Here is a 27,221-nt window from a genome sequence, read left to right as displayed (position 1 = left end):
TTCGTTGACTCATTTCGCTTTGTGTTGTCTGTTTCTCTCGATTCTTTTTTTTTCGGCTTCTCGTGTTGGTAAGCATCGGCAGATTTTGCAGTGGGTGCGTGTGCTCCATCTATCTTTCAGTGCGCGCGGAGCGGAGTTTGTGGGTGTGTACGGGTGTACGCGTGTGCGTGTGCGTGCGCCTGTGCAGGGCTCTCGTTATCAGTACTGTGTCACGCGAGCATCTCCTTCAGCGGAAAACCCGATAACTGACACGTTTGTTGCGGGTAGCCCATCTTGGGGTAACTGGCGATTGGGTCTCGTGTCCCTCTGCGTGTACGTTTGTTGGTGTTTCTTCTTTTTTTTCTGCGCACCCTCTCCCGAATAACAGTTCTCTGCTGCCACTCTCTCTCTCTCGCTGATTACGTCGATCTTTAGCTTTTTCGTTTTTGCGTATTGGTTCTCGCGGTGTGCCCACGGACGTGCTCCCCACTTTCACTTACGGGCGATACGCACGAAGTACAGCAGCGGTAGAGCTCGAATTTGTGGGCGAAAAGGAGAACGACAACAACAACGGCAACAGACGTGAAAAGCCACCGACAACTGCCCGGCAAAAGGAACGTTGCCTCACAGACGCCGTACCACACAGTCACTAGACGGCTCCTCTGCACCCACTGAACACCTTGGCGCCGTCCGCACCGCGCATCGCTTCCCCTCCCTTCCCGTGGAGGCTACACGATTGTGCCCTCCTCCTCCCCTCCCCTTCGCTTTCTCACATTTTGTTTCCTTCGCACATTTGCTCTGTAGCTAATTGACTCCTTCGCTCTTTTTTTTTCGCGTGCGCGTGTGTGCCGGTGTCTTGTCTTTCGTCATTTTTCGTTGATTAGTTGTTGGTGCTGTCGTCGTTGTCGGTGGCGTCGTCGGAGCGCTCTGTGCACGGACCCCATCTGCCGCTTTCCTTTTCCTTTGTGTATGTGTATGTGTGTGTGTGTTTTGTGAGTGTCTTCTCCCACCCCTCCCTTCTTTCTCCGTGGTGATCCTTACCTTCACGTGTCGTTAGAGACCCTGTCTGAGCTCCAGATTGGCGCAGGCACCCCCTCCGACCGTAAAGCGAACGCCCATCAGGTCTCAGCGCTCCATCGCCCTGCCCCCCTCCTGTTTTCCTTTTTTGGGTGCCTCGTTCAAGTACTGTTCTGGTCGGCGTCCTTGCGCCGACCAGAACGCGTCTGAGAGGGGCGCCGTTAATCTCGATTTCAAACACTTCATCCGAATCGGTGTCCAGTGCTTGACTGGCCCCATTTAGACTGTGTCGCTGACCTCCACCCCTACCCTCCCCCCTCTCCTCCTAATCCCTTGCTTTCGCTGCACCGGCTGCTGCTTCCGCCTCCTTTGCGTGTGCGCGCGTACACCTCGCTTTGTGCATATCTGGATAGCTCTGCGCTCTGCTCCCTTTCTGGTTTCCGTTGTGGCCCGGCTCCTGGGCACCGTACCTCTGAGCTTTTTTCTTCGGTGGGCTTGAAAGGCCACTTGTCTGGGTGCGCTTTGTTTTGCGTTGTGTGTCTGCAGCCTGGCTTGTATTGATAAGACTTGTCTAACTGTTTGTGCGTGTGCGTGTGTGTGTGTGTATACCCCTGTGTGCGCACGCCCCTCACCCACGCGCCCCACCCCCTCCGCCCTCTTTCTGTGCTGTTTCTGCGTTGTGTGCGTGTGTTTCCGTGCGACAGCTTTTTGCAGTTTCGTGCATATTTCGTTTTTGTGCTCGTCGTAGTTTGCGGTTTGCAGTGCACGTGCGTGTGACCCCGTGCGGAACCGAGACAGTGCACCTCTTCTGGGAGGGTTCACTGGACTTTGCATCGTGTTCCATCTTCTGCGTTGTGGTGTTGGTGTGTTGGTTTGTGTGTGTGCCCGTTTTTTTGTATTAGCGCTTCGTCACGCCTTTGTTTTGGTGTGGCTGCCTCGGTGCACTGGCTGTGGCATCGCGCCTCGACTACGGACCCTTTTCTCGTTGCTGTTCGTGTGGCGGTGGAAGGGGAGGGTATCAGCTCATCGGCATTCGTATGCGGTTTCACTGCTCACCGTGCTCATCCGCTCTCTCCCATTTTGGACATTTGTGACCTGCGTGGGTCCCACTCAGCTCTCCTCCCTCCGCATCGAGTTGCTCCCTCGCCCGGGCGCTGTTGTCCCCACGGCTCTCACTCCCGCATTGACTCCTAGTCAGCTGTCTCCTCATCACCACCACCGCGAATCTTTTTGGAGCGTACTACTCAAGCTCAAGCTCGGCTGCGACCCAGCCGCCGGTTACCGTGTCGAGCAGCAACAGAACAGAGAATACGCCTGGGACGGTCTAGCTGTGTTTCTTGGCGTCCACAGTCGCGTCCTTCGGTCGAACTTTATCACGATTGTCTCTCGTTTTTCCTGTTTCGTCGCCGCGATGAGCGATCGTGACGCACCGGCCTCGCTGACGAGGACCTGCGCGCCGCATGAGGTTCACTTCCTCTTCTGCTCCCCCAACGCAGGTGATGTGACTCCTGCTAGCAGCGGTGACGTCGCGGAGCTGCCCGCTCCGAAGAAGCCCATTTCGGCTCCGCTCACGTCTTTTCACTCTCTGGCGGACACGCACCGTAGTCGTCATGCTATCCGCCACGCGTCACCGCCGCGTCAACTGGGACGCCCACTTCCGCCGACGCAGCCCAGCTTCAGCGGTGGGGCAAAGCGCATGGACTCTGCCAACGACATGTGCGAGACGAACTCGTTGTTGAGCTCCCACATGCGCTTAGGCGAGATGTCCACTCTGGGCATCTCTGCAAGCACATCCACCATACCAGCTGGCTGCAGTGTCAGCACCACCTCGCTCCACTGGCTTCGCATGGCAGAGGATCGCGTCATGCCACATCCGAGCAGCACTAAGGCAGCTCCGGTGGCTCTGCCGCGAGATGCGGAGTGCGTCTTCGAGCGGTGGGTGCAGAAGAAGGTGCATCGCACCGCCGCAATGGATGACGCTATGCTGAAGGTGGCTGCCGCTTTTGATGACCTATACGCCTAAGCCGCACCAAAACGGATAAAACTGCTAAAGAAAGCCCAATGCCTAAGTCGTTTGCTTTTTCCTTTGCGCACGTGTGCGTGTGCGTGTGCGTGTGTCTTCCTTGCGATGTCAGCTGTTCTTTTTTTTAATGTGCAACATCTTTTTTTGTTGTGTTCTCCTCTTGGTCGCGCTCTGTGCTTGCTGGGCCTGTCCTTCCATATATCGCCTCAGTATGTTTGCGCAGTGCTTTCATGGACCTTGTCTACGCGTGTTCCCTCTCCTGCATCGCTGTTTTTGGACCTTGTTTCGCTCTCTCTTGTGGCTGTTACAGTGCCAAGACTGTCATCGTTCTACCCTTTGCCAACGCTCTGCCACACGAACTTCATGCTGCAGAGGGAGGTGGTCGCCAACGGTCCGCTTCTGCGCTCTCCGCGTCCATAACTTGCTTCCTTTTTTCGCCATCAGAGAGACCATGCATAGTCATATATATATATATACGCTAATGGTGCAGAGCCCCCTCTTGCACAACTTCCTGAGCAAGCGACAGCTCTCCTCGCCTTTCTTCGTCACTGCCTGGCACGTCGTCGTCGTCGTCTTTCTTTTTCTTTTGTTCCGCCCACCCTTTTTTTTCGCTGTTCTCGTTTCCCGCTATTCCTTTTGGTGCTTTAGCCACTGAAACCGCCCCCCACCCACCCCCCCCCACACACATAAGTGCGATCCTCTTCTCTCCTCCCCCTCCTCCTCTTCTCCTCCTCCTCCCGCATTGCTTCCATGTTACTCCGCACGCAGTCAAGGACGTCGGAGACCATCATGCCAAGTCTCTCTCCTTCTATTTCTTTCCGCAGCTCACGTCGGTGCACTTTGTCGCTCAACATGTCGTTTGTTAAGCATATATTCATATATATATATATACGTATATATGCTCATCATCCTCTGTGATGTTACTCGATTTCGTAGGTTAATCGGTAGGTGGCAGACCCCCCTTCCACTTTCTTCTTTTGTTTTGAATCTTCTGCGCGTGCCTTCCGGCCTCGTGCGCCACACGTCTCGGACTGCACCGCGCATGCTCTGCGCGCTAATTGGACTCTGCAGAGTGTTTTCTTGTTGTTCTCTTGGGATGCGCGACGGATTGTCCTTTGTTTAGGGGTGTTGTCTCTCTCTCTCTCTGATGATGAAAGTAAGGAGTGTTTTCCGGGTGACGCATATGTAGTAGTATTCCTTTGTCTTACCTGACACGTCTGCGGGCGTCCGTGCTTTGATACTGTTATGCATGAGCGACGGGTTTGCTTAGCGACAGACATGTGGACACGATGAGCGAGGACATCCGTGCCCCACTGCGTGGGAGGAGAGGGAGGCAGCGAAACGCCAAAGTATCCTTTTTCTCTCCGGTGTGGTGTATTGTACTGTTGAGTAGTGCTTCTTTGCATGCCTCATCTGTGCGCACCTTCATGAAACACCCATCACCGTCACTCCGTTGCCCACTGCCTTCTCGCACCTCTCAGCAGCACTCCATCGTTCATTCTGTGACTTGTCGTTGTCTCGTTGCTCTCGCACCGCCTTTCACTTTTTCTAGCTTCCGTATGTAGTACTAGCTTCGATCTCTTGTAGTCCTGATACGTTTTTTTTTTCCTCTCCCTCAGCGCATGGTGCGCGTGCTGCGTCGTGCCCTGCGCCGCCCACCGTGCAGACTTCCACAAGCACCCAGGTACTTTAATCGGCCCTTTGTGGGTTTCTCCTTTTGTCTTCTGTGCTCGCTTGTTTTCCGGCTCCGTTATACGCTCATCAGTCCCCCCCCCCTTCAACAACTTCGGTTTGGTGTCCTTTTACAGCGCGATGCCTTCTCGTGTGTCTCTTCCCATGTGTCGTTGCCTTCCCTTCCTCTCCGTCTCGCGCGCTAACGTTCCTCTCTCTTCCTCTCTCTTGGATACCGTTGTTTTCCATCGACGGCAATGCGGCGAACTCCCTTCCATACACATGAACGAGTCGCTGTCGCCTGCCCCTCCTCCTTCACCCCTCCTCCTCCCCGCTTTACGCCTCTGCTATCGCATTTCTATACCCAGCGATGTCTTTTTGGTACCGCTCGTATCCGCCTCCCCCCTCTTCTCCTCTCCTCCACTCCCCCACTGCGTGAGTGGCCGTCCCGCCTGCCTTTTGTTTTTTTTTAGTTTGTTTAACTCGCTCTACATCCCATTTCAGACATCCAGTAGAAAGATGGACAACCACAACGTCCTGCGTCGCGTGAACACGTACGAGTTGAGGCGATACGGCTCTCCCCCTTCCCCCTGCAACGCGTCTGCTCTGCAAAGTACGTGCTTGTATTTTGTTTTTGTTTTGCCCCCCCCCCTAGAGCATTCCTTTTGTGTACTCACTCACTCTCTCTCTCGTGCGTGTTGCCCAGGATAGAAGCGCTCTCCATGTCGCACCTTTCGTTGTGATCTGTCTGCAAGTGATTGCTGTTTTTCATTGCCCCCTCCCCTCCCCTCCCACGTCGCTCCACCCTTCCTCTTCCTCCGTTTTTTGTTGCTGGCTTTATTTTCGTTTCGCCCTTCTTTTCTCTGCGTGCGCGGCTTTTTGTGTCTGCTGTCCGGACTGTTGAAGCACTTTGCTCCGTCACGGCTCCCTCTCTCCCTCCTGTCCGGCACCTCCCAGTCCTCTTGCGCGCACCGCCTTCTACGTTGCGTCTTCGTTTTCTTTTCTCTGTTCATCCGCGTCGTGTGTGCGTACACACGAAGCGAGCACTGTGTAAGGCATGTGAAGAGAGTCATCACGGATGTGGACCTGGGCCTCTCCCTGCTCTTCGCCGACACCACGGATGCTTTCTTGCAGCCAGCCGTACCTGGATTTCCATCACTGCATGACGCCACTGCACACATCACGGTGGAAAAGCACCAGTGTCGTTCCGCTTGCAGAGAGTATGACTGTCCGTGCCGTGTTGCGTGCATCCGAGTGATTGAGGGGGATGGGCAGGGGCAGAGCGAGCGGCGATGACTTTTTTTTGGTTTCTCCTCGCTGTACGTTTTGTTTTTTGTTGTTGTTTCCTCCCTTCTCCATCCTTGGTCTGGACTTCTGCGCTCTGGCGGCAGCCGCTTTCCGTGGCACTCCCTTCTTCACCTTTGGTTGTTCGTTCACGTGTCTTTCTCTGTCATGATTGCTTTTCTTTTTTTTTCGGCCTTCTTCTCTTATTCGCTGTGTTTTCCTACCTTAGACAGACGCGGGAACATTGTTGCACACGAGGGGAGGGGTGGGGCAGCTGCGTGGTTGCGTCACGAACGCGCTCCGTCAAGAGGCACTTCCTTCATGTTTTGGAGGATGTGCCGTGTATTTCCTCAATTTTTCACAGCCGTTTCTGTTGTGAACGCAAAAAAAAGAAAATGGGTTACGCATTACCCACTCAACATCAGTGTGTCCACTATCGCCCTCCGTTTCTCCTTTAGACGTTGTTTGGCGGTGGGGGGGGTGGCGGGCTCACAACGACGGCATAACGGCGGCGACTTTGCACATGCGCTCTGCACTGCAGGGGGTGCAGCAGTATGCCTCAATTACGTTGGTGTCGACGTTTTTGTCTGTTTTCGTTTTCCTGCTCCTTCTGTCTCTCCCTCGATCTGTGTGTGCGTGGGGGGCGGGCACTTGGGTGTGCATGCATGTGGGACACCTCTTGGCAACCATTCGCGAAAAAAAAAACGAAAATAAGCGCGATAAATCTCCGCTGGTGCGGTGTGGGGAAGCGCACAGACCCTCAACATGATGCTGGAACCGAGTTGAATGCTGCAAGCTCATCCATGTGACCAAAATTTACAAGAAAAACGGAAAGGATTGGCTTCGTTGTTGATGTGAGGGGGCCTCAGCGGATACCCCCAAACGAAAGAAGCCGTTGGGTGAAAATGGGTTGCACCTCACAGCGACCGAAAGAAAAGGAGTGCATAATGGGATCGCGGCGTCTGGCCTCATGAACAAGAGAATCGGGTGCAAGTGACGACGATACCAACAAGCCTGCAGCAGCTGTGTGGCTCCTGCCATCTACGCGATGAAGCCAGAACGTAAAGGGACAGCTGGTAACGGTGTAGTGTCTCTGATGTGAGCCACAGCTTAGGCGCGCAGGCTTGTTCTCCATCCCATGCACGCGATCACCCAGATAACCTTCTTCTCGAACGCAAATAAACTCGTAAAGCCAGACTCAAAAGGAAACAGAAACAGCGAGCAGAAAGCTTTAAAGGAAAAAGTGTGATGTTCGGCCACCGATGTTCTTGTATCGCCCCCTTGTGCTGTGAAGCTCGCCGATACAGCCCCCTTCCTCATGAGGGCACATCGAGGCGACGTGTCCGTGTCTGCGCGTGTGTCTGTGCCTTCCATTCTTCGGGTTGGACGTTGTTCTCCTTCGAAAGGGGAAGAGAACTTCAATTACGTCCTCTTTTGTTTTCGGTTTGGGCTTGTTGCCGCCGTGCGTGGACTTTGCTTCTCGACGACGTTCTCGTCCCCTTTCCCACTGTCCTCAACGGCAGGCCGTGCACAACGAAAAAGGCGGCAAGACACACAGTAAAAACGAGGCGCGAATCTCTCGCGTTGGAGGCCTTCGCATGCGATGGCTCTGAAGGGAGCCTGCACACCAGTCCGCACAAGTCGGGAAGCAACGTAGTACGTGGCCACGAACACACACGGTCACCTGGCCAATGTTGGAGTACCTGTACCAACGCAAAAAAACGCTTGTCTTTCTTTTTTTAATGTGTTCGTTTTTTCTTTGTTTTTCGTCTGTGTGTGTGTGTGCGTGTGTTCTGTGTTCATTGTTTCGTCCCCTCCTCCTCTCGTCGTTCCGAGCCCTCTCTCACTTCCCCGCCACCCCACACCACCACTACTACTACCCGCCCGCTCTCTCTCTCCTTCTCTGATTGTTGCTCGCATGGATACTTCCATTTAAGCGAGGAAAGCGAGCAGATCCACGCGCTGAGAGCAGAGAGTGGGAGAACGTACACGTTGGCGGCGCATACAGGGAAAAGAGACCATGTCCTCCCTTTCTTGCTATGTCTCTTCTCTATCGCTTGCCACGCCCTTCCCCTCCCCTCCCCCCTCCCTCCCCACTTCTACTACTCTTCCACCTTCGGTGGTGTCGCCGTTAACGGTTATAAATATCTGCAGGTACATGTTTTTTTTTCTCTAGCTGTTGTGTGCCTCCCCCCCCCCTCGCCCTCGCCTCCCTTGTTTAGTTGGCTGTGGTTGTCGCTACTTCTCTTCTCTCCAGTGAGGATGTCCCCCTCCCCCCCCCCACCCCTTCCCTACTCCCTCTCCCTTTTCTTCTCGTTTTTTTTGTGTTTTCCCGTTTCGTGACTGGTCTCTTGATGTCTTGACGTCTTTCGATGTTTTTTTTTCTTTTTTTCCATTCATGCGCTCCCTCCCACTGCCTCCCACGTTTTTCTTTGTTTTTTTGATTGCTTTCCTTCTCCTCTGTTTACGCATGTGGTTGACCCCCACCGACCTATTCCCTTCATCGCGCCCTCTCTCTCTCTGTGAACTTTTCCAGCGCGCATACCGCCATGCCGATCCCACCGCCACATCACCCGTCCCTCTTCTGTTACCAGTTAGCTTGGCTTCGTCCTTTCGGGGCTGTTGCTCTCCTTGTGTGTGGTGCATGCGCGCTTCCCGCGCCTCCCTCCCCTTGTCCTGGGTGTATCGGCTCACCGCGCAAACGGCGGGGAGTGCTTCCCTTCTTTCGAATGGCAGACGGCTACGTAAAGGTACGCACTCATTCAAAGGAGCAGGGCAGAAGAAAGGTACAGCCTGCTGCTGCCGGTGTGGTGCTGAACGTGCGCGTGCATGTATCTCTCTCTCTTGGCGTGCGCCTTTGGCGACTTGTGCTGTCGTCGCTGCCCGTTAAAGTTTTGTGCGCATCTTAAAGGCCGCCACGGTCGACGGCGTAAAATGTGCGTGCATGTTTGAGTGTTCAGGAGCGACTGTGTGCCAAGCCTCGGACAAGGGCAGGCTATACGCTTTTTGAGCATAATTCGATTTTGGTATTTCCGCGCGCGTGGAAGGGGTGGATAGTGAGAGAACGGCTGCGCCGTGAGCAGGGATGGTGCTGCCGTCAGCAGTCGCTGCATTGTTCCCTCTAACTGTTTGAGCGTACATCTGCACGTGCAAGCCGACGGACTTGAATCTCCCCTCTGTGGCTGCTCGCCGCTTTTATTTTCTCCTTTCTTTGCGCCGTTGCAAAGAGGCACGTGTGCGCGTATGTGCGGCTTAAAGGGCCTCTCCTCCCTCGCGCCTCCTCTGCCTGTGTGCTCTGTCATATTCTTCTGCCTGCGTTGTGCTGGCCGCGCGTTGAGTTGTGTCTCTCTCCCTCTGCGTGTGTGTGTGTGGAGGAAGGGTCCACCTAGCTCTGGCAAAACGGGAAAGGAGTCGAGGAAAGGGGAGCCGTAAGCTCCCCCAGCTCTGTATGTATACATATATACATGCATATATATAAGGTGAGAGAAGAAAACATTCGTTCACGCCAACGCGTGTATGTGCAGCATCGTCGTCATCACGGGAAGCAATGCCGCGTCGTGTCTGCATCCGCAGCGCGACGTCGCCGTGCACTCTTTTGTGCTCCGCGCCACACCGGTGACGGTGTCTCTCCCCCGTGTGGGTGCGACGTCAGTGTGCATCGGCGCAACTGCTGTTGCTGCCTTCGCATCTCTCCGCTCCCCCTCCCCCCCGGCGCCGACGGTCCCTTTTCTGCTGTTCTTGTTGCTGAAGCAGAAAGCAATCTGCGCTCACCGGCGTTGGTGATGCGCATGAAGGTGATGGCCGGCACCCCCCCTCTCCGAACGAGGCAACGATGACTCTCTCGCGTAGCCGCTCTTCCGTCGCATCTTTTCCATGTTGTTTTCTTTACGCTTTCCATCCAACTCCGTCGCGAATGCTTCACACCCTTTCCTCTCTCTCGTCGCATTGTCTCCGAAGCGTGTGCGCGTCGAACAGCGTACGCAGAGGCCTGTGCGCACTCCTGCCTCTACTGGCAGACACCTCTTCTTTTCCCAGTGCCACTCTTCACAGATAACGCGACCAAGCAGCTACCTTTTGGACGTTCTGTGCTGAAAAATTGGGTCGAGCCCATTTTTCGCTTTGTGTGCCAGGGGGTGCCCCATTTCCTGCTTGGTATGGCGCTAAGGAGCCATCGTTGTCTCTGCTCTCCGTGCATGGGTTGCACATGAACATCCTCTCCTGGTATGCTCAAGCGCCACCCCCTCGCATTCAATTACACGTCTCTCTTCCTTCCCTTCTTGCTTTTCTTTATCATCGATTCTGGGGGATTGTCGCTCGCAGTACCATCGCGTCCGCTTTGTGTATCGCTCTACTGCTCGCGGTTGTGCTGGCGTGTGGAAGGTGCCTACGAGGGCCACATCTACGTCTCTTGATGGCCTCCCCTTCTGCTGCACATCCTCCTGCACTCCTCACGCTGCTATCACGTCTTTCTTGTTGCCGCTATTTCGTCGTCCTCGTGTGGTGACATCTGTGCCTCGATCTTGCTTCTTTCGCTCCGCCTCTCTTCCATTGAGTCCTTGCCGCTGGCACTTTCCTGAGTGATCCCCGCCCCCCCCTCCCCGCCTCGCCCTGCCCCTGCCCTGCTCCCCTTCTTGCCTGGCTTGTCTCCATCTTCCTGTTGCGGTAGGGTCAGCAGATCAACGGAGGCACAACCTACGAGTGCTGCCTACGCTACAGAAAACTAGCCGACTTTCTCCCTCTGTGTTTCGCCGCATCTACTTCTCCTTTTTCTACCGAATGGAGGCGACCTCCGCGGCGGATGCGAGGCCGCCGCGCGCACCACACTCGTACCCCGTCCTCTTTTGGCTACACGTTATGAGCACGCCGACCTCTGACCTCAGCGGCACCGGCGATGACAACCGAAGCGAGCCTGTTGAGCTCGGCGCTCGACTCAAACTCAAACGTGACCAGGTGTATCTACACCTCACGTACCAACCCCGTGAAGCGACGTTGCCGGAGCATCCTGCATCTGCGCCAGCGACTCGGGCTGGTGACGCCAGCGCGAAACACTCATCCTTCGCGTCATCGCAACGCTCCTCGAAGCAGAGCCGGTGCCTCCCATTTGCGCTCCCGCCCAGTAGGAGCGCACTGCACCAGAACCACAGATCCGTCACACCACTCAAGAAGCACGAGCATGCAGAAGCGCCAGCGACGTCGTTGGCCAGCTGTGCTCACCGACACCTAAAGCAGCACTACACCGTTGCGCTGGCGGAAATTTCGCCCCTGGCCGCACAGCTGCCACTATCGGCGGAACTGCGCTCGAGTCTGCATCTCAATCGTGTAGACCAGGACGCGGCAGCCTACTCGTCCCACTCCACCCCGCATGCTCCGTTCATGAGTCTCGCCAGCGGGGATTTGTCAAGGGCGCCGTCTGCGCTGTCATCGAACTCCTGCTATCCTCTCAGCTCCGACCTTGCTGCCACGTCTGCTCGCCCACAGGACAGCAACTTATCTGCACGTCAAGTGTCCAGAGGACGTGCAAGAAGTACGACGGCCACCTATGGGCAGTACCTAGATGTGGCGGAGCCGCTGCGCTCAAACACGGGCACTTCGCCGCCACCGCTGCTCACGGCGTCGAGCAAAGGCAAGGGATGCTGGCAATCGAGTTCCTGCTCCGGCGACGGTGACGCAACAGGGGCGCAACAGTCTCCGTCCAAGTGCACATCGCACGTGCCGCGCGGAAGGGTAAGTCGGCTGCTCACGCCGCTCATCGACAAGGCACCTGCACCTCAGGCGCTTCCTATCACGCACCTCAGCAGTGCCAGCTTTGGCAGCTCGACCCCTCCGCAAACGCGCGCCGCGAGCGTACGCCTTTCCACCGTAAACGGTATCCTGGAGTACGAGGAGCTGCTTGGTGTCACCTTCTTCGGTGTCGCGGAGACGGCCGGGGTCGGTAACTGCTCCTCCAGTGACGACGAGGGACATGGGCTGGTGGACAAGGCGAGGAGAGTTGGTCGCCGTAAGCTCTCTGACACGCTGCTAAACTCCATCGTGCCACCGAAGAAGAATGTGCGGCGGATGCAGAGCGCGAGGGCCCTCTCGCCCCACTCTGAGGTGCTCAGCCACAATCACCGGGGCGCAGCGACGCCGCTGCACCCGCCGCACGGACACACGCCAACCCCCTGGAAAAGCAACCATGCAACCCGGTCACCTGTCCTCGCGCCCACTGCTCATGTGTGCCCGCCAAACGTGCTGGAGCTGCCCTTCCAGCTCCACCATGCCCAGACGTTTTGCCTGCGCTTCCAAAACGAGGCCGACATGCGTGAGTTCCTGAGCTGCTACATTGAAATGCAGACGTACGTAAAGCAAATGCATGAGAAGAGTGCAGCCGCCAAGAGGCTGGCGGAGGCAGGGGGACGCGACAGTGGAGATGGGCAGCTGGCCACTTCTCAGCTGGCCGAAGATGACAAAGAACATTCGGTCAGTAGCCAGTATGAGGTGTACCTGAGGGAGAGCACCACGAACTCTCTCGACTCCCCGTCCACCGCGACCTACAATGAGCACTCCCACCATTCAAAGGCCTTGGGTCCAAGGGGCAGTCCACCCTGTACCAAGATCATCTCGGATGATCTGCTGAGGCATGGCCAGCCAGCGGTATCGGAGGAGATCGACGGTGGGCACCACGATAACAGCAAGCCCTACACGGAGTTTAGCGCTCTATCGACTCCAGTTCGGACTACCGTTCGTAGCTGTGGTTGGCAGGACTACCTCCGGCACAAAGTGGACCCTCGCTACGGCATCAGCTATGCCACAGTACCGCTGTTTCTATGGCACGCGTTTCTTCGGCTCGCGTCGTCGGTGCTTTACACGTGTCAGCGCGGCTTCCTCATTGTGGAGCGTCTTCCAACACCGAGCTCGCCTAACCACGGCGAGTATGGCAGCCGCAACGCCTTCTGTGCAGGGCTCGACGCATCAACGGAGGCTTCAAAGCAGCGCCAGAATCACCTTGTGGGTCGGCCGCTCAGCCCAATCGGCGCTGCGCAGGAGGTAGCGCCATCCACAATGCAGCCGCGACAGCGTCAGGATTTGCCGAGCCCTGAAGGCGTCGCCCAGCGGCATCCGGCACCGCTGGTCCCAGTGGCCGCTCAGAAGCTGCTGCCGTCCGCGTCCACGATCAGGCCGAGCTGCGATGACGTGAAGCTCGTACTCCCCTCTGTCGCCAGCGCCCCGTGCCAGCGCACGGATGCACACGTCACCACCCTCAAGGACGTCTTTCTATGCCTGTCAGAGTCCCACCTGATGTTCATGAACTCATTTGGACACGTCTGGTACCACTTCAGCTTCGACGAGATCGTCCTGATCACCCACTCCGCCGCGACGGACTCGTTCCCGACACATCCTTTCCTTCGCTTCCGCCTCAAGCCCAGTGAATGCCTCGATACACCCACATTTGTGCTCACGTTTACGTTGCTTCCAGATGTACCCCGCCACCTGCGACGTGCACGCGCTAGCGCCTCGCAACCCGAGCCGGAGGCCGAACCAGCGACGCAGCGTGGTTCTGCGCGATCGACGTCGTCGGCGTCAGTGAGGGTATATAGAGCCGCACCCTGGGGCAGCGCCCTCGCCCCGGGCGAATCCGTCGCCGTAACCGACAACTGCGTGAGCCTCGTGGAGGCCGAAGAGAAGGAACGGCTTCTGTGCCGTCACAAAGCACTCCTCGGCATTTTCGAAATGGTCTGCCCACGACCGGTGGAGCGGTGCACCTTCACGGAGCTGATGGGCGGCGAGAACAGTAAGGCATACCGCGCGCGCTTGAGGCAACTACTCTCACGTGCTTCGACCGGGGTGTCCGGCTTTCCTCTGGTCGAAAAGTCCTCCGTTGTGTACGCGGGCGCTTCCTCGCGGATGGGGCAGCAGCACAGCACAACCCCAATTCTCTGTGTAAAGCTGACTGCAGAAGACATCAGCATTGCGGAGTCTGACAGACAGCGGTCGGAGGGGGCGCATCCCCCACCGAACCAGCCGCCACTCGCGTCATCAAGGTCACAGAGTGCGCGACAGGTTCCGGATTCGCGGTGGCGGCGGTCGCCGCCACACAGGGCACCGGACGGATCTCGAACAAGCGCCTTTGCCGGGCCGACGCTTCGCTGGGGTCGCGACGATCCTGGCGTAGTGTTGCGGGATGGGGGGCACGACATGGACTTTTCATTTGACCGCGCCACCCGCACCATGCCGCTGCTGGCGTGCAAGGAGACGGTGTCGCAGGGCTACGGCGCTTCTTCGCAGGCTTGCCAGCCGCACGGTCTCTACCCGATTCACTGCGACTCAGGCTCAGCTAAAGCGAAGCAGAAGAACGAGGATGGGGGAACCAAGGGCAGCAGCCATGTGGGTGCAGAGGACATGTACATGCCAATAGCACCCAAGAAGCGGCACAGTAGCATTGTGCGCTGTGTTTCCATGAATAAGCTGTAGCGGCGGAGTGCTTGTGCGTCGTGCGGCAACAGACAGACACACACACGTCTGTGGCGATCGAAAGTGATGGCGTCCGCGCCACGCTCTCTCTCCGTCTCCAGCAAGAGCTCGAGGCGCCATGTTGGCAGATGCCGCTGTGGTCCGCCGACTTTTTCGTCACTCCTCTTTGTGTGCTCAGTCCAGACATGATGGAAAGGCGGTGAAGGGGTGCGCTCTCGCCTCTCTCGTCAACGTACAACCACACGCACACAAGCCAGATGTGCTTCCACGGTCTTTTTTTTGGTTCGCCATGTTCATTAGAAATGACAAGTGCTTTGCGTGCAGCTAGGGGAGGTTGAGGTGCGCTTGATGCTCTCCCTCTGCCGTGTCTGTACCGCCTCTGGTCCTTCTTCTGTCCTCCATTGTGAAGTGTGTTCCCTCCCCGCTGGCCGCGCACGCACCTGAGCTCACTGAGTGACTACATTGCAATTCCGCTGCTTTTGTCTTGCCGTGCTTGCACCTCTTCTCGATTGCTTTTCTTGTTTCCACCGCCGCTGCTCACGAATGACGGCGCGGTGTCCATTCCCGGAACTAATGAGCTCCCTTCTCTCCCAGCAAGAGGGCGATGAAGCACGTTGGTAAAGCCCTCCCTTCTGTTTTACACGACAGTGACGCATTATGCACACACGTGTCTTCGGCATTCACCTCCCTTTCCCTCCCCCCTCGAACGCATTTCGTGCTTGTCCACATTTTATGGACGATAACTCGCGCAGGATATTCAATGTTTTCCAAACGTTTTCTGATTCTTTTTTTGCTTTTCGTCCAACGAATACTTTTCTCTGCCGCAAAACCTGAGCCCCCTCCCCACCTGCGTGGTGCGGTGGCAGCGGTGGACGCGCGCTGGCATCAGATGCGCCGGCTCCGTCATCTCAGCGAACGGCCTCTGCCGCATAGTCTACTCCTCCATGCGCCCCCAGAGCCGCTCCCACTGTGCCGCCCGCCACCCTGCTGTGCATCCCTCCTCGGGCTGACACGCCGGCTCCGCACACCAGCACGCAGCGTGAAAACCGGGTGGTGATGCCTTCAAGCTGTGTTGACAGCCTGCTACTAGCATGGATGGCACAAGTATGCTCACTGTCGCAGGTCACTCCCACGCAACGCCATCCAGGACCTGACTGCCGACATCCGTTGTGATACATCGCTCTGGCCTCCCCCGAGCTGTAGGTGCTTGACCCTGTCACCACCAGAGATGGCTCAGTATAGACAGGGATACGAGGTGGGGGGTGGGTGGGCTGCTCGGCTTCTTCCCAGAGACTTCGGGTGCACTGCGCACTGGATGCCGCGCACTGAGGTGTGCCCCCTTACGCAGGTCCCTCGATGCGTGGAGGCAGAAAGAAATCGACAAGCCCCACATGTTGGAGGCTTTGCCGCTAGAACTGGAGTACCGATCACAGGGTGCTGCTGGCACGTCCCGAAAAACTCCGCGCTCTGATGCTCTACTCACATTCAGCTGTTTCTCCTTCGCTTCTTTCGCGCCTCCTCGGTGCAGTCGAGCCACACACTCGCTCCTCACCCCCCCACCCACCCACGCACACACAGAGATAAACACAAGAGAACTGCAGAACTCGGTATCACATTCCTTTTTATTTTCCTGCCCTGGTCTTCCTGTGTGCGTGTCTTTTGGCTTGGTTCGTGGCTTACTCCTTGGTTGCCGTTTTCAGTTCTTCTCGCCGCACCTCATCCCCCTCTTCGGCCGTTGCTTTTCCTCACAATTTGCTTCGTCATCTCGGCGTCTCGCTTGCTCTTCACCGACGCACCTAGCTCCCCTCCTGTCTTCACCGCCGCCTCCCTGCCTTCTTTGTCGGTTCTGCAGGATCACTGTCTTCGTAGGATTGGTGAAGTACCGTCGCCGCGTTACTCCCCACTGAGTAGTGAACTGTTTGGTCCATTGAAAAGTAATTCTCGTGCTGTGAACACTTCGAAATCCATCTGCACCTCTCTCTATCCTCCATACACGCTTGCTGCTGGGTCCTGTCAGGATGTTACCCGAGCAACCAGGCGAGACGACGGGGTTGACGGTGGTCGTTGCTGGTGCGGCGGCCGCCAACTACCGCACTGCGTCGAATACGGTGCGCGTCACGGTTGCCGAAGAGCGCACGATTGATGAGGCGCTGTCCGCCGTCAATGCCCGTCGCGAGTCGGAGAAGAAGGTTCTCCTGGGCGCCCTCGTCTTCTGCTTTATCTTTATGGTCGTCGAGTTTTCCAGCGGTGTGATTGCCCACTCGCTGGCCCTACTCACAGACGCCATCCACTTGCTGACCGATGTCGGGTCCTATGCACTAAGCATTGGTGCCCTTGTCGCAGCTGGACGTGCGGCGTGCGGCCGCTACAGCTACGGCTGGCACCGGGCGGAGGTGATTGGCACCCTCATCTCCGTCTTTTCCATCTGGGCGTTGGTGACGTGGATTGTCATTGAGGCAGGGTACCGCACCTATGACATGTACCTGTGCAGTCGCGTACCGGCGCAAGCTTCCGCTGGCGTCGTGAACGCTCGCCAGTGTCAGGCTGTGGACTCGCGTCTCATGATTTTAGTGGGTGTACTTGGCATGGTGGTGAACGTTGTGTGCGCCTCCATCCTCTACTTTGGCGGCTCTCACGGCCACAGCCACTTCGGCTCCTCGCACGGGCACAGCCACGGCGAGAGTGAGGCGCACGACCATGATCACAGCCATGGAGACCTTCACGAGGGGGGCGACGGACATAACCACGAACACGACGACAGTCACGATCACGGGCACGATCATGGACACGGTCACGGATATGCAGCGGAAAACGGTGGCGGCATTGGCAGCCACAAGGGTTTCGCCGTGCACGCCGCTATCCTGCACGCCATGGGCGATTGCGTTCAGTCCATCGGTGTCATTCTCGCTGGTATTTTCATCTACTTCAGTAACCTTTCCTACTACGGCAATCACACGTACGGGCACTCCATCTTCAACCTTGCCGACCCGCTCTGCTCCCTCATGTTCGCTCTCATCACGCTGAACATGACCAAGGCGCTGCTGATGGACCTGCTCAACATTCTGATGGAGAGCACCCCGGCAAGTGTCGACTACTACGCACTAGAGACGGCGCTACAGCAGATCGACGGTGTCGCCAGTGTGCACGACCTGCACGTTTGGTCCCTGTCTGCCGAGTACGTCTCCCTCTCGGTGCACCTGGTGGCGGACAACTCCGCCGAGGCACTGCAGAAGGCGCAGTACATCTGCAAGGAGCATTTCGGCATTAGCCACACCACCATTCAGATCGACTCGGTGGCTGTCGGCACAGCCGGGTGCGCCAGCGCCTGTGCTTCACCGACTGCGCATGATGAGGTTTTGAGCCACTACATGTGAGATGCCGATGGTTTTGTGCCCATGAGATGTGACCTGCGAAGGCGCCACTCTTTGCCACGTTCTTCTCCAATGAGCGCTGCGTTGCGTGTTCCTCAGCGGGTGGAACGGTGTGTCTGTGCCTGTATGTGTAGCGCATGCTTTCCTCAACTGAGGGAAGAAGGCAACGCGACAAAAAAAAGGGAAGCCAGATAAGGTAGATGGCGTCTGGCACACAAGGGTAGGCTGTAGACACGTTAGCAGTGTCCACATCACGGCCGCCATGAGCTGCGCGATGGGGACGGGGGCGAAAGAGGGGCGGGAGGAGGCGCGTGAAAGGAGGCCTGTGTGAGCCTTTGTTTTGTATCTTGGACCAGCGTGCGTGAGGCGGCGCAGACGATGTGAGGAGGAGCGTTTTCGGCAGTCGGCAACCTCAGGCTTACACAACTTTTGTTTTTGTTTTCTTCACATGTGCTGTGTTGTGTGCTCCATGCCTGCCTGGTCTGGCCTGTTTCTCTCACAGAGTAACGACTCGCCATTTTTCTTATCTCCCCTGCCTTCGCTTCGTTGCGGGTCGTCGTCTCTTCCTCTCTGCACGCCGCCGCCCCCCCCTCCGCCTCCGGAACTGTGCAGATACACCGTCGCCCTCTCGCCCTCGTTCTCTTTCCCACCGCTCCATCTTGCGCCTCTCTGCTCCTCCAGTGTATTCGACTGCGTGGCGACGCCAGCTATGGCTTTTGCGGCTCGCACAGAGTTTGAACTAGGCGGAGAAGCGGAAGGGCTACACGGAAATGTACGAGACAAACACTCACGACCCTCTTTTTCTAAGTTGTGTCCAGCGCGCTAGCGTGAGCTAGCATGCATGTGTCCAGGTACGCGGGCACATTGATTTTCTGCTCGCTTTCTCCGGACAGGATCATTGTACGCCCCTCGGTACAAAGTCCCCGCCATCCCAGCCAGCCACATCTGTTGGTGATGTGGGAAGAACACTCAGGCACGGATACAAAAGCCCCTCTTACACACGCGTAGGCAGTACTGCGATGTACCTCTTGCGGCGTCTGCGTGCCTCATCCAGGTCAACGCTTTGGTTTGGGATTTCCTTTTTTTTTCGTTTGTTTTGAGTGAGGCGGGGCGCACCGTCACCTCTGCTTTTTCTGTTGTGTGGACGCCCCTCCCCCTCCTGCTGCCTTTCCACCACATCATTTTCCTTTGCTCTCCCTCTCTCTCCCCCTTTACGTCCGCGCTCGCCGCGTGTTTAACAAAAAAGCAAGCAAACATAATCGAGTTGTGTGTATTCAAGTGCTAGGTGTGTGTGTATATATATATATCGATGCGTACGTGTGTAACTTATACATGTATATGTATATGTATGTCTGTGTGTGTGTGTCGATGCGTAGAGGACACCCCTCTGCCACGGCGTCCGTGCCGTCTCCGCGCTCGCTTCTGCTCGTGTCTCTTCTCTACATGGTGCAGGAGACACCCCGTTCCGTTGCGCAGCGTATTCAAATTGTGTTTTTTTGTTGTTGTTGCTGTTCGCGTACTCCTCATCGAGGCGTCGAGTGGGTCCCTGCGAATACGGCTGGGTGTCTTGCTGCAGATGACGGAGCAGAATGAAGTTGCAGATACGGCGCGGCCGTCAATGTTTAGGCTTTCTGCACAGGACAAGAGGTTTCAGCAATTCGGCCAAAGACTCCGCGGATGCGTGCGAGTGACTACTGCCGTTGGTGCTGACGGATGTTTATTCTTGAATGTAGGGCATGGTGGGTCCCACGCATTTGTAGTGCGACGGTGCAGAAACGTGCGTGACTTCTCTGCTGCGTGATGCGCGGCACCAGATACGCGAAGAAGTACGATCCCTCTTCTGTGCTGTTCCTTTTTTTTAATCCTCCTCGAGCGTGTGTTCACAGTAATTGTTTTTTAGTTGTGTTTATGTGTGTGTGTGTGTGTGCTCTTGACTCTTCACTGTCGCACATGAGTGTATTCGGTGCGCGGTACAATGGTTATGGGCAGAAGCAAACAGCGTATATATATATATAATATAAATAAATATATATGGACTCTAAGGGAGTCTTTGTGCGTCGATGCGAGTGTAGATGTTCATGTACAGCATATACCTGTGGTATCCCACGTGCCTGCGAATTTACGTATTCATGCGTGTGCGCGTGAGCGCAACGGGTACCTGTGTGTTAAAATATCCTGTCTGTGGGTCGGCCCAGGCAGTGCGGCCCCACGCACTTTGATCCACGAAAGCAACAGACAAACCCAAAAGAAAAGCAGTCAGTGGACGCCGTATGTGTGTGTCTCACTCCGTTCACGCAGACTAGTCAGGGGCGAAGCGGCCGACCTGCGCGTCGCGTGAGAATCCGCTTGACGCCATTGGATCGCCACCTGCATCCGACTTGACCACTGAGTTGCACCAACTGTGTCTCGGAGGCACGCATTTCTGACGATAACCCGAACTATGTCGCAGTGCTCCCTCCCGCCGCTTCAAGCGCCTGCCCTTCGTAATCTTGGGCACCTGCCGCACACGTCCGCCAACGATGTCCCCCTCCCCCTATTCCACCCCTCCCCCCACTGCGCATGTCCACCTTCCGTCGCTCTCTGCTTTTTTTGCCGTGAATCCGTTTCTTCTTCCTCCACTGCACAGAGAACCAGCAACACAGCTTCTATCAGCTGAGCACCGCGCACGCTGCAGGGAGGTCTCACTTGTGTGTGCGTGGCGCGTTTTCTCTTTGCCCATATCCCGGCCGACAGGCCCGCTCGCCCCCCCCCCACCCCTTAGTTCCCCTCTCTCTCTCGTCTGCGCGTCAGCCTCTTGTCGTTTCTTCCGTTGCTGTTTATTTACGTCTTTTCACTTTGTGCCTGTCAAGCACACCGCAGCCGGTTGTTTGGGCCGCGCCCGTTTCGGTTCATCTGTATCTGTGTCTGTCTTCTTAGCTTACCATCCTCCTCTCTCTCTATATATATCTAGGGTTCAGCACCATTGTCAAGCACGATAATTGAGGTTTTCCCATAGCGCTACTCCGCCGTCTTCCAGGGGTGGGGAGACGAAGAACAGCAACAGCAGAACCTCAAAAGGAGTCCGATCGCCGGAGTGGCTCTGCGCCGTTTTTTTTTTTTTCGAGTGAGCCACGTGTTCACCTCTACCCGCACCCCTGCACCGTAAAGAGCGGTGCACGGAGAAGGAGTGTGTGTGGTGGTGGAAGGGGAGACTTTGTCGCCCTGTATCATATTTTTTTTTCGCTTTTTGGTTTTGTATTTTGCTTGGGCAGCAGCTGCGCGGCTGACGACGCGTGTCAGCCTTTGTTTGCTGTTGTCGCCGTGTATTATCCAGTAGATTTCTTTGTTTCTGCTCACTCGGCACTGTTGTACTCTTGTGTCGCACTGCGTTGTCAGGCTTCTCGCTGCACACTTGTGTGTGTGTGTGTGTGTGTGTGTTTAGTGTGCTCTTATTCTTCGTTGTTTCTGTCTACCACCGTCACTGTCGCGTGTCCGGCATCTACGTCTCCGCAGCGGGCAAGCGGCAAAGGGAGACGATAAGCAGAAACAAGCAGACAGAAGACAGGCAAAACAACAACAACAAACACAAGACTGCATACCTCCACCGTTGGCTCTCTCTGTGTGTGTGTGTGTGTGTGTGTGTGTGTGGTCTCATTGTTGTGTTTCGTGTGTCTGCCGTACTCGACCTGCTGCTTGTTCGTTCACTATTTCCTCTCTCTATACATCTATCTATATATTACACACACCTCTATCTGTGTACATACATCGGTGTGTATTGAAGCTTCTCCCGTCTGCACACCGATCACTGCGCGCTACTCCGCCGTTCTTTGAGCCACCCCCCCCCCTTTTTTTTGTTTTTCCATTGTCATCCCTTTCCGGAACGTGAGTATCAGAGAAACGGAAGTGCACGTTCTTTTTTTGTTTTCCCTTTTAGAAGACCATTCTGATATACCTCATCCCCCCCCACTACCACCACACCCACCACTCCCCCTCACTCCCTCTCCCTCTCCCTCTACCCTCACCCCCCCCCTTCCACACACACACACACACATACACGCTCAGACACAACCACACGAACACCGATTTATCTCTATTGTTGTTTTTCTTTATTTTTTTTTCGTTTGGTTACCCCCACCCATCATCACCACCCATCCCCCCCCCCTCCACCACCTCTTCTGTGCGCTTCTTCTTCTTTTTCCTTTTCTCCGCCGTTTGTACGTGCTCTGCTTTCGCTTCTCTCCGTCTTTCCCAGTCGCTGTGTAGTGTGCGCGCATCCACGTCTCCATTCTTTTTTTTCGTGTGGTGGTGGTGGTGTGTGGCGGTTCATCGTGTATGCCGCCTCGTGATTTGTTCTGTTTTCTCTTTTATTTATTTGTTTGTGTCGCCCATATTCTTTGTGCTCTTCCCGCTGAGGGCTGGAGAGGCATCTGTGTCGTCGTCGTCGCTGGTGCACCCTCTCCCTGTATCCGAAAGGGGCAGCCGCGAGTGCCGTGCTCCATCTCTGCATTGCCGTTGTCACGTGGAAAGAGCTGCGCAATCACGTGCGTCGTGCGTAGATCCGTTTTTTTTTTTCTGTCTTTCCTAGTTACGTTGAAACTGCTCCTCTGTGCCACGGGCCAGCTTGCAGGTGGTGGGGCGTGGATCAGTCCCCGCAGCTGGACGTCAGCGTTGCCTCCGCTTCTTCCTTGTGTGCATGCCCGTGTGCAAGACTTCTTTGAAGATTTTGTTTCCCCTCCTCCCTTCTCTCGCTTGTCACCCTCTCCTTGTGCTTGTTTCTCCGCTGCGTGCGTACGGCACCTCCACCACGTCTTGCGCTGACATCTCGTTGTGTTGCTTCGGGTGCCGACTCCGCACTCGCCTCCCCCATCCTGCCTGCTAACCGTCTTTCGCTCTCGCTCTCTGCGTGTGGGATCATTTCTCTGATGCAGTACTCACCTCCGTCGTCGTCCACGACGTCTCCGCACGCTGAACCGTTTGGCAGTGCCACACCCATGTGCTCGATGATGGGTCCGTACACGATGAGCGGTGACAGCGCGGCTCGTCCCGCTGTCATGGTGGGCTCCGCAGCCGGGTTCGCGATGGCCTTTTCAGCGTTCACGTCTGGCTTCTACGACCACGACGATGCTGCACACCCGTATCAGCGTGCAGCAAGCTTGCGCGAAGGTCCACGCAGTCGAACAAGCACTCACCAAGGTGTGTCTTCGGCAGCGCAGCTCTACGAATACGCAGGGAGCAACGGCGGCTGTGGCTACTCTCGCATGACCCTCTACGGCGCTCCATGCGCCAGGGAGGCGACTGTCCACGATCGCGCCATCGCGGCTGATGCTTTCACCGAGCCGCATTTCGGGTCTGCGCACCGTACAAACTCTTTCGCCACGTCCGGTACGGCGCTGAGCGATTGTCACCTCTCCCGGAAAGACGGCGGAGGGTTTACTCCGGCATCGGCACGCACTTTTCTCAACTCTGACGATAGCTTCGGCGGCCGTAGCGTGGACTCACGCCGCAGCGTGCACGACAGCCTGATGGCCCCGGCGAGCTCGATGTCCTGTTCTGTGCGAGGATCTGTCGGCTCTGGCTACTACCTAGAAACCACGTTTCGGGGAGACGAGCACGATCACGGCCATGTCACGCGCAGCGCGGACGGCGCCGTAGTACTGAGCGCAGCGCAGCACCGACTCTCTGACTCGATTCATCTGGCGTCGCGAGGCGGCGCCGTCTCGCGTCTGTCCAGCGAGAACATTTTCGGTCTAGCGCGGCGAGTCGATGCTTCGGAGAGGGGCACGACCATTACAGAACCGCTGCACGCGCAGCCGCACGGCCACCTTTCGGGGTTCTCGACTTCGCAGAATGGCAGGTTTGTGTCACCGCGCGAGAGAGGCACCGTAGAGGATGACGCGCAGTATCTTTCTGCAAACACCGCCTCTCTCGCGTCAGTGTCATCCGGAAACGGGCTCGGGCCCAGTGGCTGCTCGCCTTTCTACGACCTTGGCACGGTGGCGCTGGAGAGCAACAAGGCAAGCCAAAGCCGCTCACCAGTGCTCAAGAGAGACGACGTCGCACCCACGACCACAGCAGAGATAAATGGGAGCCGCCACTTCTCCAGCCTTCCAAGACGGCCGGCGTCCGAGGGAGGAGGCACCGTGGGCACCAAGGGATTCGCAGCTGTGTCATCAACGAACAGTACCGCCACGTCGGTGGCACCGAGACAGCCATCTCTCCTGCCCAAGATGCTCAGTGGTGCTTCCACAGAGCCGAAGGGAACGGCATGTAGTCTGGGCTCCGTCGACAAGCCGGAGCCACCCGCCGGTCACGCACCGCAGTCGACGTCCCGCAAGCCGCGCCGCAAGGATCCGCGAAAGTGGAACAACTCTCGGTCAACAAGCATCGCAGCTCCATACTTTGAGACGGATGTGGTTGGATCATGGACATCATCCTCTCCTCCTGTGACATCAGGGGCGAGCACAGAGGTGCAGAAACAGAAGGCAACCGCCACATCGTTGACTGGAGCACCATCCGCAACGCACACAGAGGATGATGAGAGCAGTTGCCACTCCTTAGTCACCTCTCAGCCGCCGCAGCCGCTTCAGCAACAGCTGAATCCCTCCAGGGCACCAAACAGCACCACGTCCACCTTCACAGTCTCTCCGCCCTCGTACAACGAACGACACCAGCAGCCGTTTCTGCGACGGCGCTACCTGGAGGGCCAAGTGAAGCCCTTGAGCGCCACAGAGATGCAGATGGCGATGGTGCCCTTTTCGCCTCGTCGAGATGTGCCGCCAAGTCGTACCAGTGTCAGCGGTCCTGCGACGCAAGCGCTTCTGAAGACTGCCGTGCCAGTGCCGCCGTTACAACACGATCAAATCACGGTTCCAGGCACGGCGCAGGTGTGGAGCCCCAGTGGAACGGCAAGCAGCTCTGCCAGCTTCAGCGTGACTCCCGAAAAGCTCATAACGGTGGGAAGTGGTGGTGGCGCTTGGAGGACGCAGCATAGGCTCGCCGGGTTCACCGGTTTTCATCGCTCTATCGGGATGGAGGGGCTGTGCGTCACGACAGAGAGCTCCACCGAGAAGTCCTTGCGCAGCCTTGGTGGGCGAAGCGGCACGGAGATGCGCTTGCCGGGAGAGTCTAGCAATGCCATCATGAGTCGCTCGTGCCCCTCGCTAGACTACTCCGTGGACGAAGGCACGAACCCCTTCTTGATACAGCGCAGTGCGTCGTGGTCAGTGCACTCGGCACGCAGCACCACTGATTCTGGAGAGGTCCTTGGTATCGCACGCAAGAAGCGCCAAGCAGAACGTATGATGTCGACTGTACATGACCTAGAGGAGGAACCCGTGACAATGCACCCGACGTCGTCCAAGTAGAGACGTCTGAAGATTCTGTACCTCAGCAAGGATAGCTGTGCGAATAGGGTGTGAGGGCGAACACCGCGTGTTTGCCTCTGCTAAGGAGGTGTGTGCCGAAGTGTTTCATGGGTTTCGTTTTCTTCCCCTTTTTTGTTTCCTTGCGGGGGGAGCGCGCGGATGTCTTCCGTTCACGGCGGTCTGTCGTCTCCTCCATTCATGCTTGCGCCTTCAGCTCCCCACCGCGTTGGGAGGGGGGGGCGGGGCGGGGGTACGACGACGCACATTATTTTTTTTTCGTGTCGGGGACATTCTTTGTTTTGATGGTGATTTTATGGGCTTCTTTCGCGGATTTCGTTTTTTTCCCCGTAGTCGTGGGGCCGATGCTCCGCTCACCACTCTCTGAGTAGCCCTTTCCTGCTCAGTGCCTTCTTTCTCTTCCGCAACCCCCACCCCCTTGGGTGTTCCGTTATACTGTTCCGTTCTTCTGTTAATAAGGGTCCGGCTGCGGCTCTAGAGGAGCTGCCTCCCTCCCCTCCTCGCCCCCTCCCGAATCCTCTCCTCCCCAGTCTGCACCGTCGTAAGACCGTGGGGATTGGCGCAGGATTGAAAAAGAAAGGGGGAGAGGCGGGACAGGCAAGAAGGCATGCCTCCCTGCAGTCCTCCCCGTACGGACACGTTTGCAGTGCTTTGAAATGAATGAATTCCTTGTTAAAAAAAAGCATAGTTCAGTGCCTCACCTGCTCCTTTGCCACCGCAGATTGGCCAGCGTGCGTCGCACTGCAGCTACTTGCGCACACGATCACCTACGATTACCGTCCCCTCTGAGCACGTGGGGCACGAACGTGGTGGATTGCGTACGCCTCTTGTTTTAGTATTATTATGTGTTTCTCCCCCTCCTTCGCTTTTCTGTCAGCGCGTGTGCGTGCGGAGTGCGGTACTGTGCGCTCTCCTCTCCGTTCCTTGCAGCCCGCACACTTGGACAGTTAACAGCGGCCCCCCCAAGGCGTGGCTGTAAAAGGGAAAGCGGGCTAGCACTTCTGCATCTCCGTTTGCCTTTACGGTGGTTGTGCTGTCGTCGTATCCCGGTGCTGGAGAAGGTCTTACGTGCCACCGGAGCGCTGGTCCGTTCCTGATGGAGATCAGCGGTGCCGCTGCGGTTCTGTGGTTGCACAGTGGACGCACACAAACAACGAGAGGCCCACGGAAAAAGGGAAGACCGATGCGGCGTTCACGTGTTGGGCCTCTCTGTCAAGGCTCATGAGCACCCTCCACGCTGTTCGTTTCCTAATGTTCCCATGCCTTTTTTTCCCCACTAGAGCGTCGTGTATGCTCTCCGATACCGCCCTCGCACAAGTGCGCATGCAGTTATATACTCCGAACTTTGCCAGATTTTGTTTTTCTGTCGCCCTGACGAGCAGCATGGAATGGAAACTGCGCAGCACATAAGGGGGAGGGGGGAGGGAGGGCATACCTCTTCTTTCCTCTCCGATGTGCGTAACGCTGCTGGGTATTTGATCCGTTTATTTATTTATTTCGCCTTCGCCTTCGTCCTTCCTCAAAGGCTCTCCTCCTCCCCCTCTTGCCCCCTTCCCTGTATGCTTGTGTGTGCGTGTTCCCTTTCAATCGTCGTGGTGCGGCACTTCGTCGCCCTTTTTTTTTGCGTTCGCCGTGCTCGGTCGTAGTCACTCTTTCCGATTTGCATTCTTCACACGACGAAAAACAAAGAAAAAAATGTTTTTCTTCCTCGCGTATATTCCTTGCGCAACAGACGCGCTCTCCCTCTCTCCCCGGTCTCCCTCCTCCCCCCTTTCGCGTTTCGATGCTTCTTCATCCTTTTCTCTCCCTCCCCCCCACACATCAAATCATCCCTTCCCCCGGGTTTTCCTCGTCGCTCCGATGCCTCTCCTCTCCTCTCTTTTTTTTTGAAACTCTTTTGCTCAAGTCGCTCAACACTTCTTCACCGTCACTGTCGAGACCGGAGTGCTGTGTGTGTGTGAGGGGGGAGGGGGGCATACGTGTGCCTCACGTCGAAGTGCTCGGTACAACGCATACCCGCACCGTCCCCCTCACCAACATCTTACAGCAAAGAGAACAGGAAAA

At 56.5% G+C, this 27,221-nt stretch overlaps 4 protein-coding genes across 4 annotated transcripts; all 4 read left to right on the top strand.

Annotated features, from left to right (window-relative positions):
• Positions 1-2,407: 2,407 nt before the first annotated feature.
• On the top strand, positions 2,408-3,019 carry LMXM_30_2410 (hypothetical protein, unknown function; the record flags this gene model as incomplete). The annotated part of the gene is made up of 1 exon (XM_003877712.1): positions 2,408-3,019. One exon carries the CDS (start codon positions 2,408-2,410, stop codon positions 3,017-3,019), a length of 612 nt encoding a protein of 203 aa, XP_003877761.1.
• A 7,731-nt stretch (positions 3,020-10,750) lies between these two features.
• Positions 10,751-14,425, top strand: LMXM_30_2400 (hypothetical protein, unknown function; the record flags this gene model as incomplete). Its single annotated transcript, XM_003877711.1, has 1 exon — positions 10,751-14,425. One exon carries the CDS (start codon positions 10,751-10,753, stop codon positions 14,423-14,425), a length of 3,675 nt encoding a protein of 1,224 aa, XP_003877760.1.
• Positions 14,426-16,443: 2,018 nt separating this feature from the next.
• Positions 16,444-17,799, top strand: LMXM_30_2390 (zinc transporter-like protein; the record flags this gene model as incomplete). Its single annotated transcript, XM_003877710.1, has 1 exon — positions 16,444-17,799. The coding sequence occupies one exon, from the start codon at positions 16,444-16,446 to the stop codon at positions 17,797-17,799; it is 1,356 nt and encodes a 451-aa protein (XP_003877759.1).
• A 4,898-nt stretch (positions 17,800-22,697) lies between these two features.
• LMXM_30_2380 (hypothetical protein, unknown function) lies at positions 22,698-25,139 on the top strand (the record flags this gene model as incomplete). The annotated part of the gene is made up of 1 exon (XM_003877709.1): positions 22,698-25,139. One exon carries the CDS (start codon positions 22,698-22,700, stop codon positions 25,137-25,139), a length of 2,442 nt encoding a protein of 813 aa, XP_003877758.1.
• Between the last annotated feature and the right edge of the window lie 2,082 nt (positions 25,140-27,221).

The sequence above is a fragment of the Leishmania mexicana genome, chromosome 30 (genome assembly GCF_000234665.1).
Source record: "Leishmania mexicana MHOM/GT/2001/U1103 complete genome, chromosome 30".
Lineage (NCBI taxonomy): Eukaryota > Euglenozoa > Kinetoplastea > Trypanosomatida > Trypanosomatidae > Leishmania > Leishmania mexicana.
The sequence above is the reverse complement of the archived record's forward strand: the minus strand, read 5'-3'. Positions and strand labels throughout refer to the sequence as shown.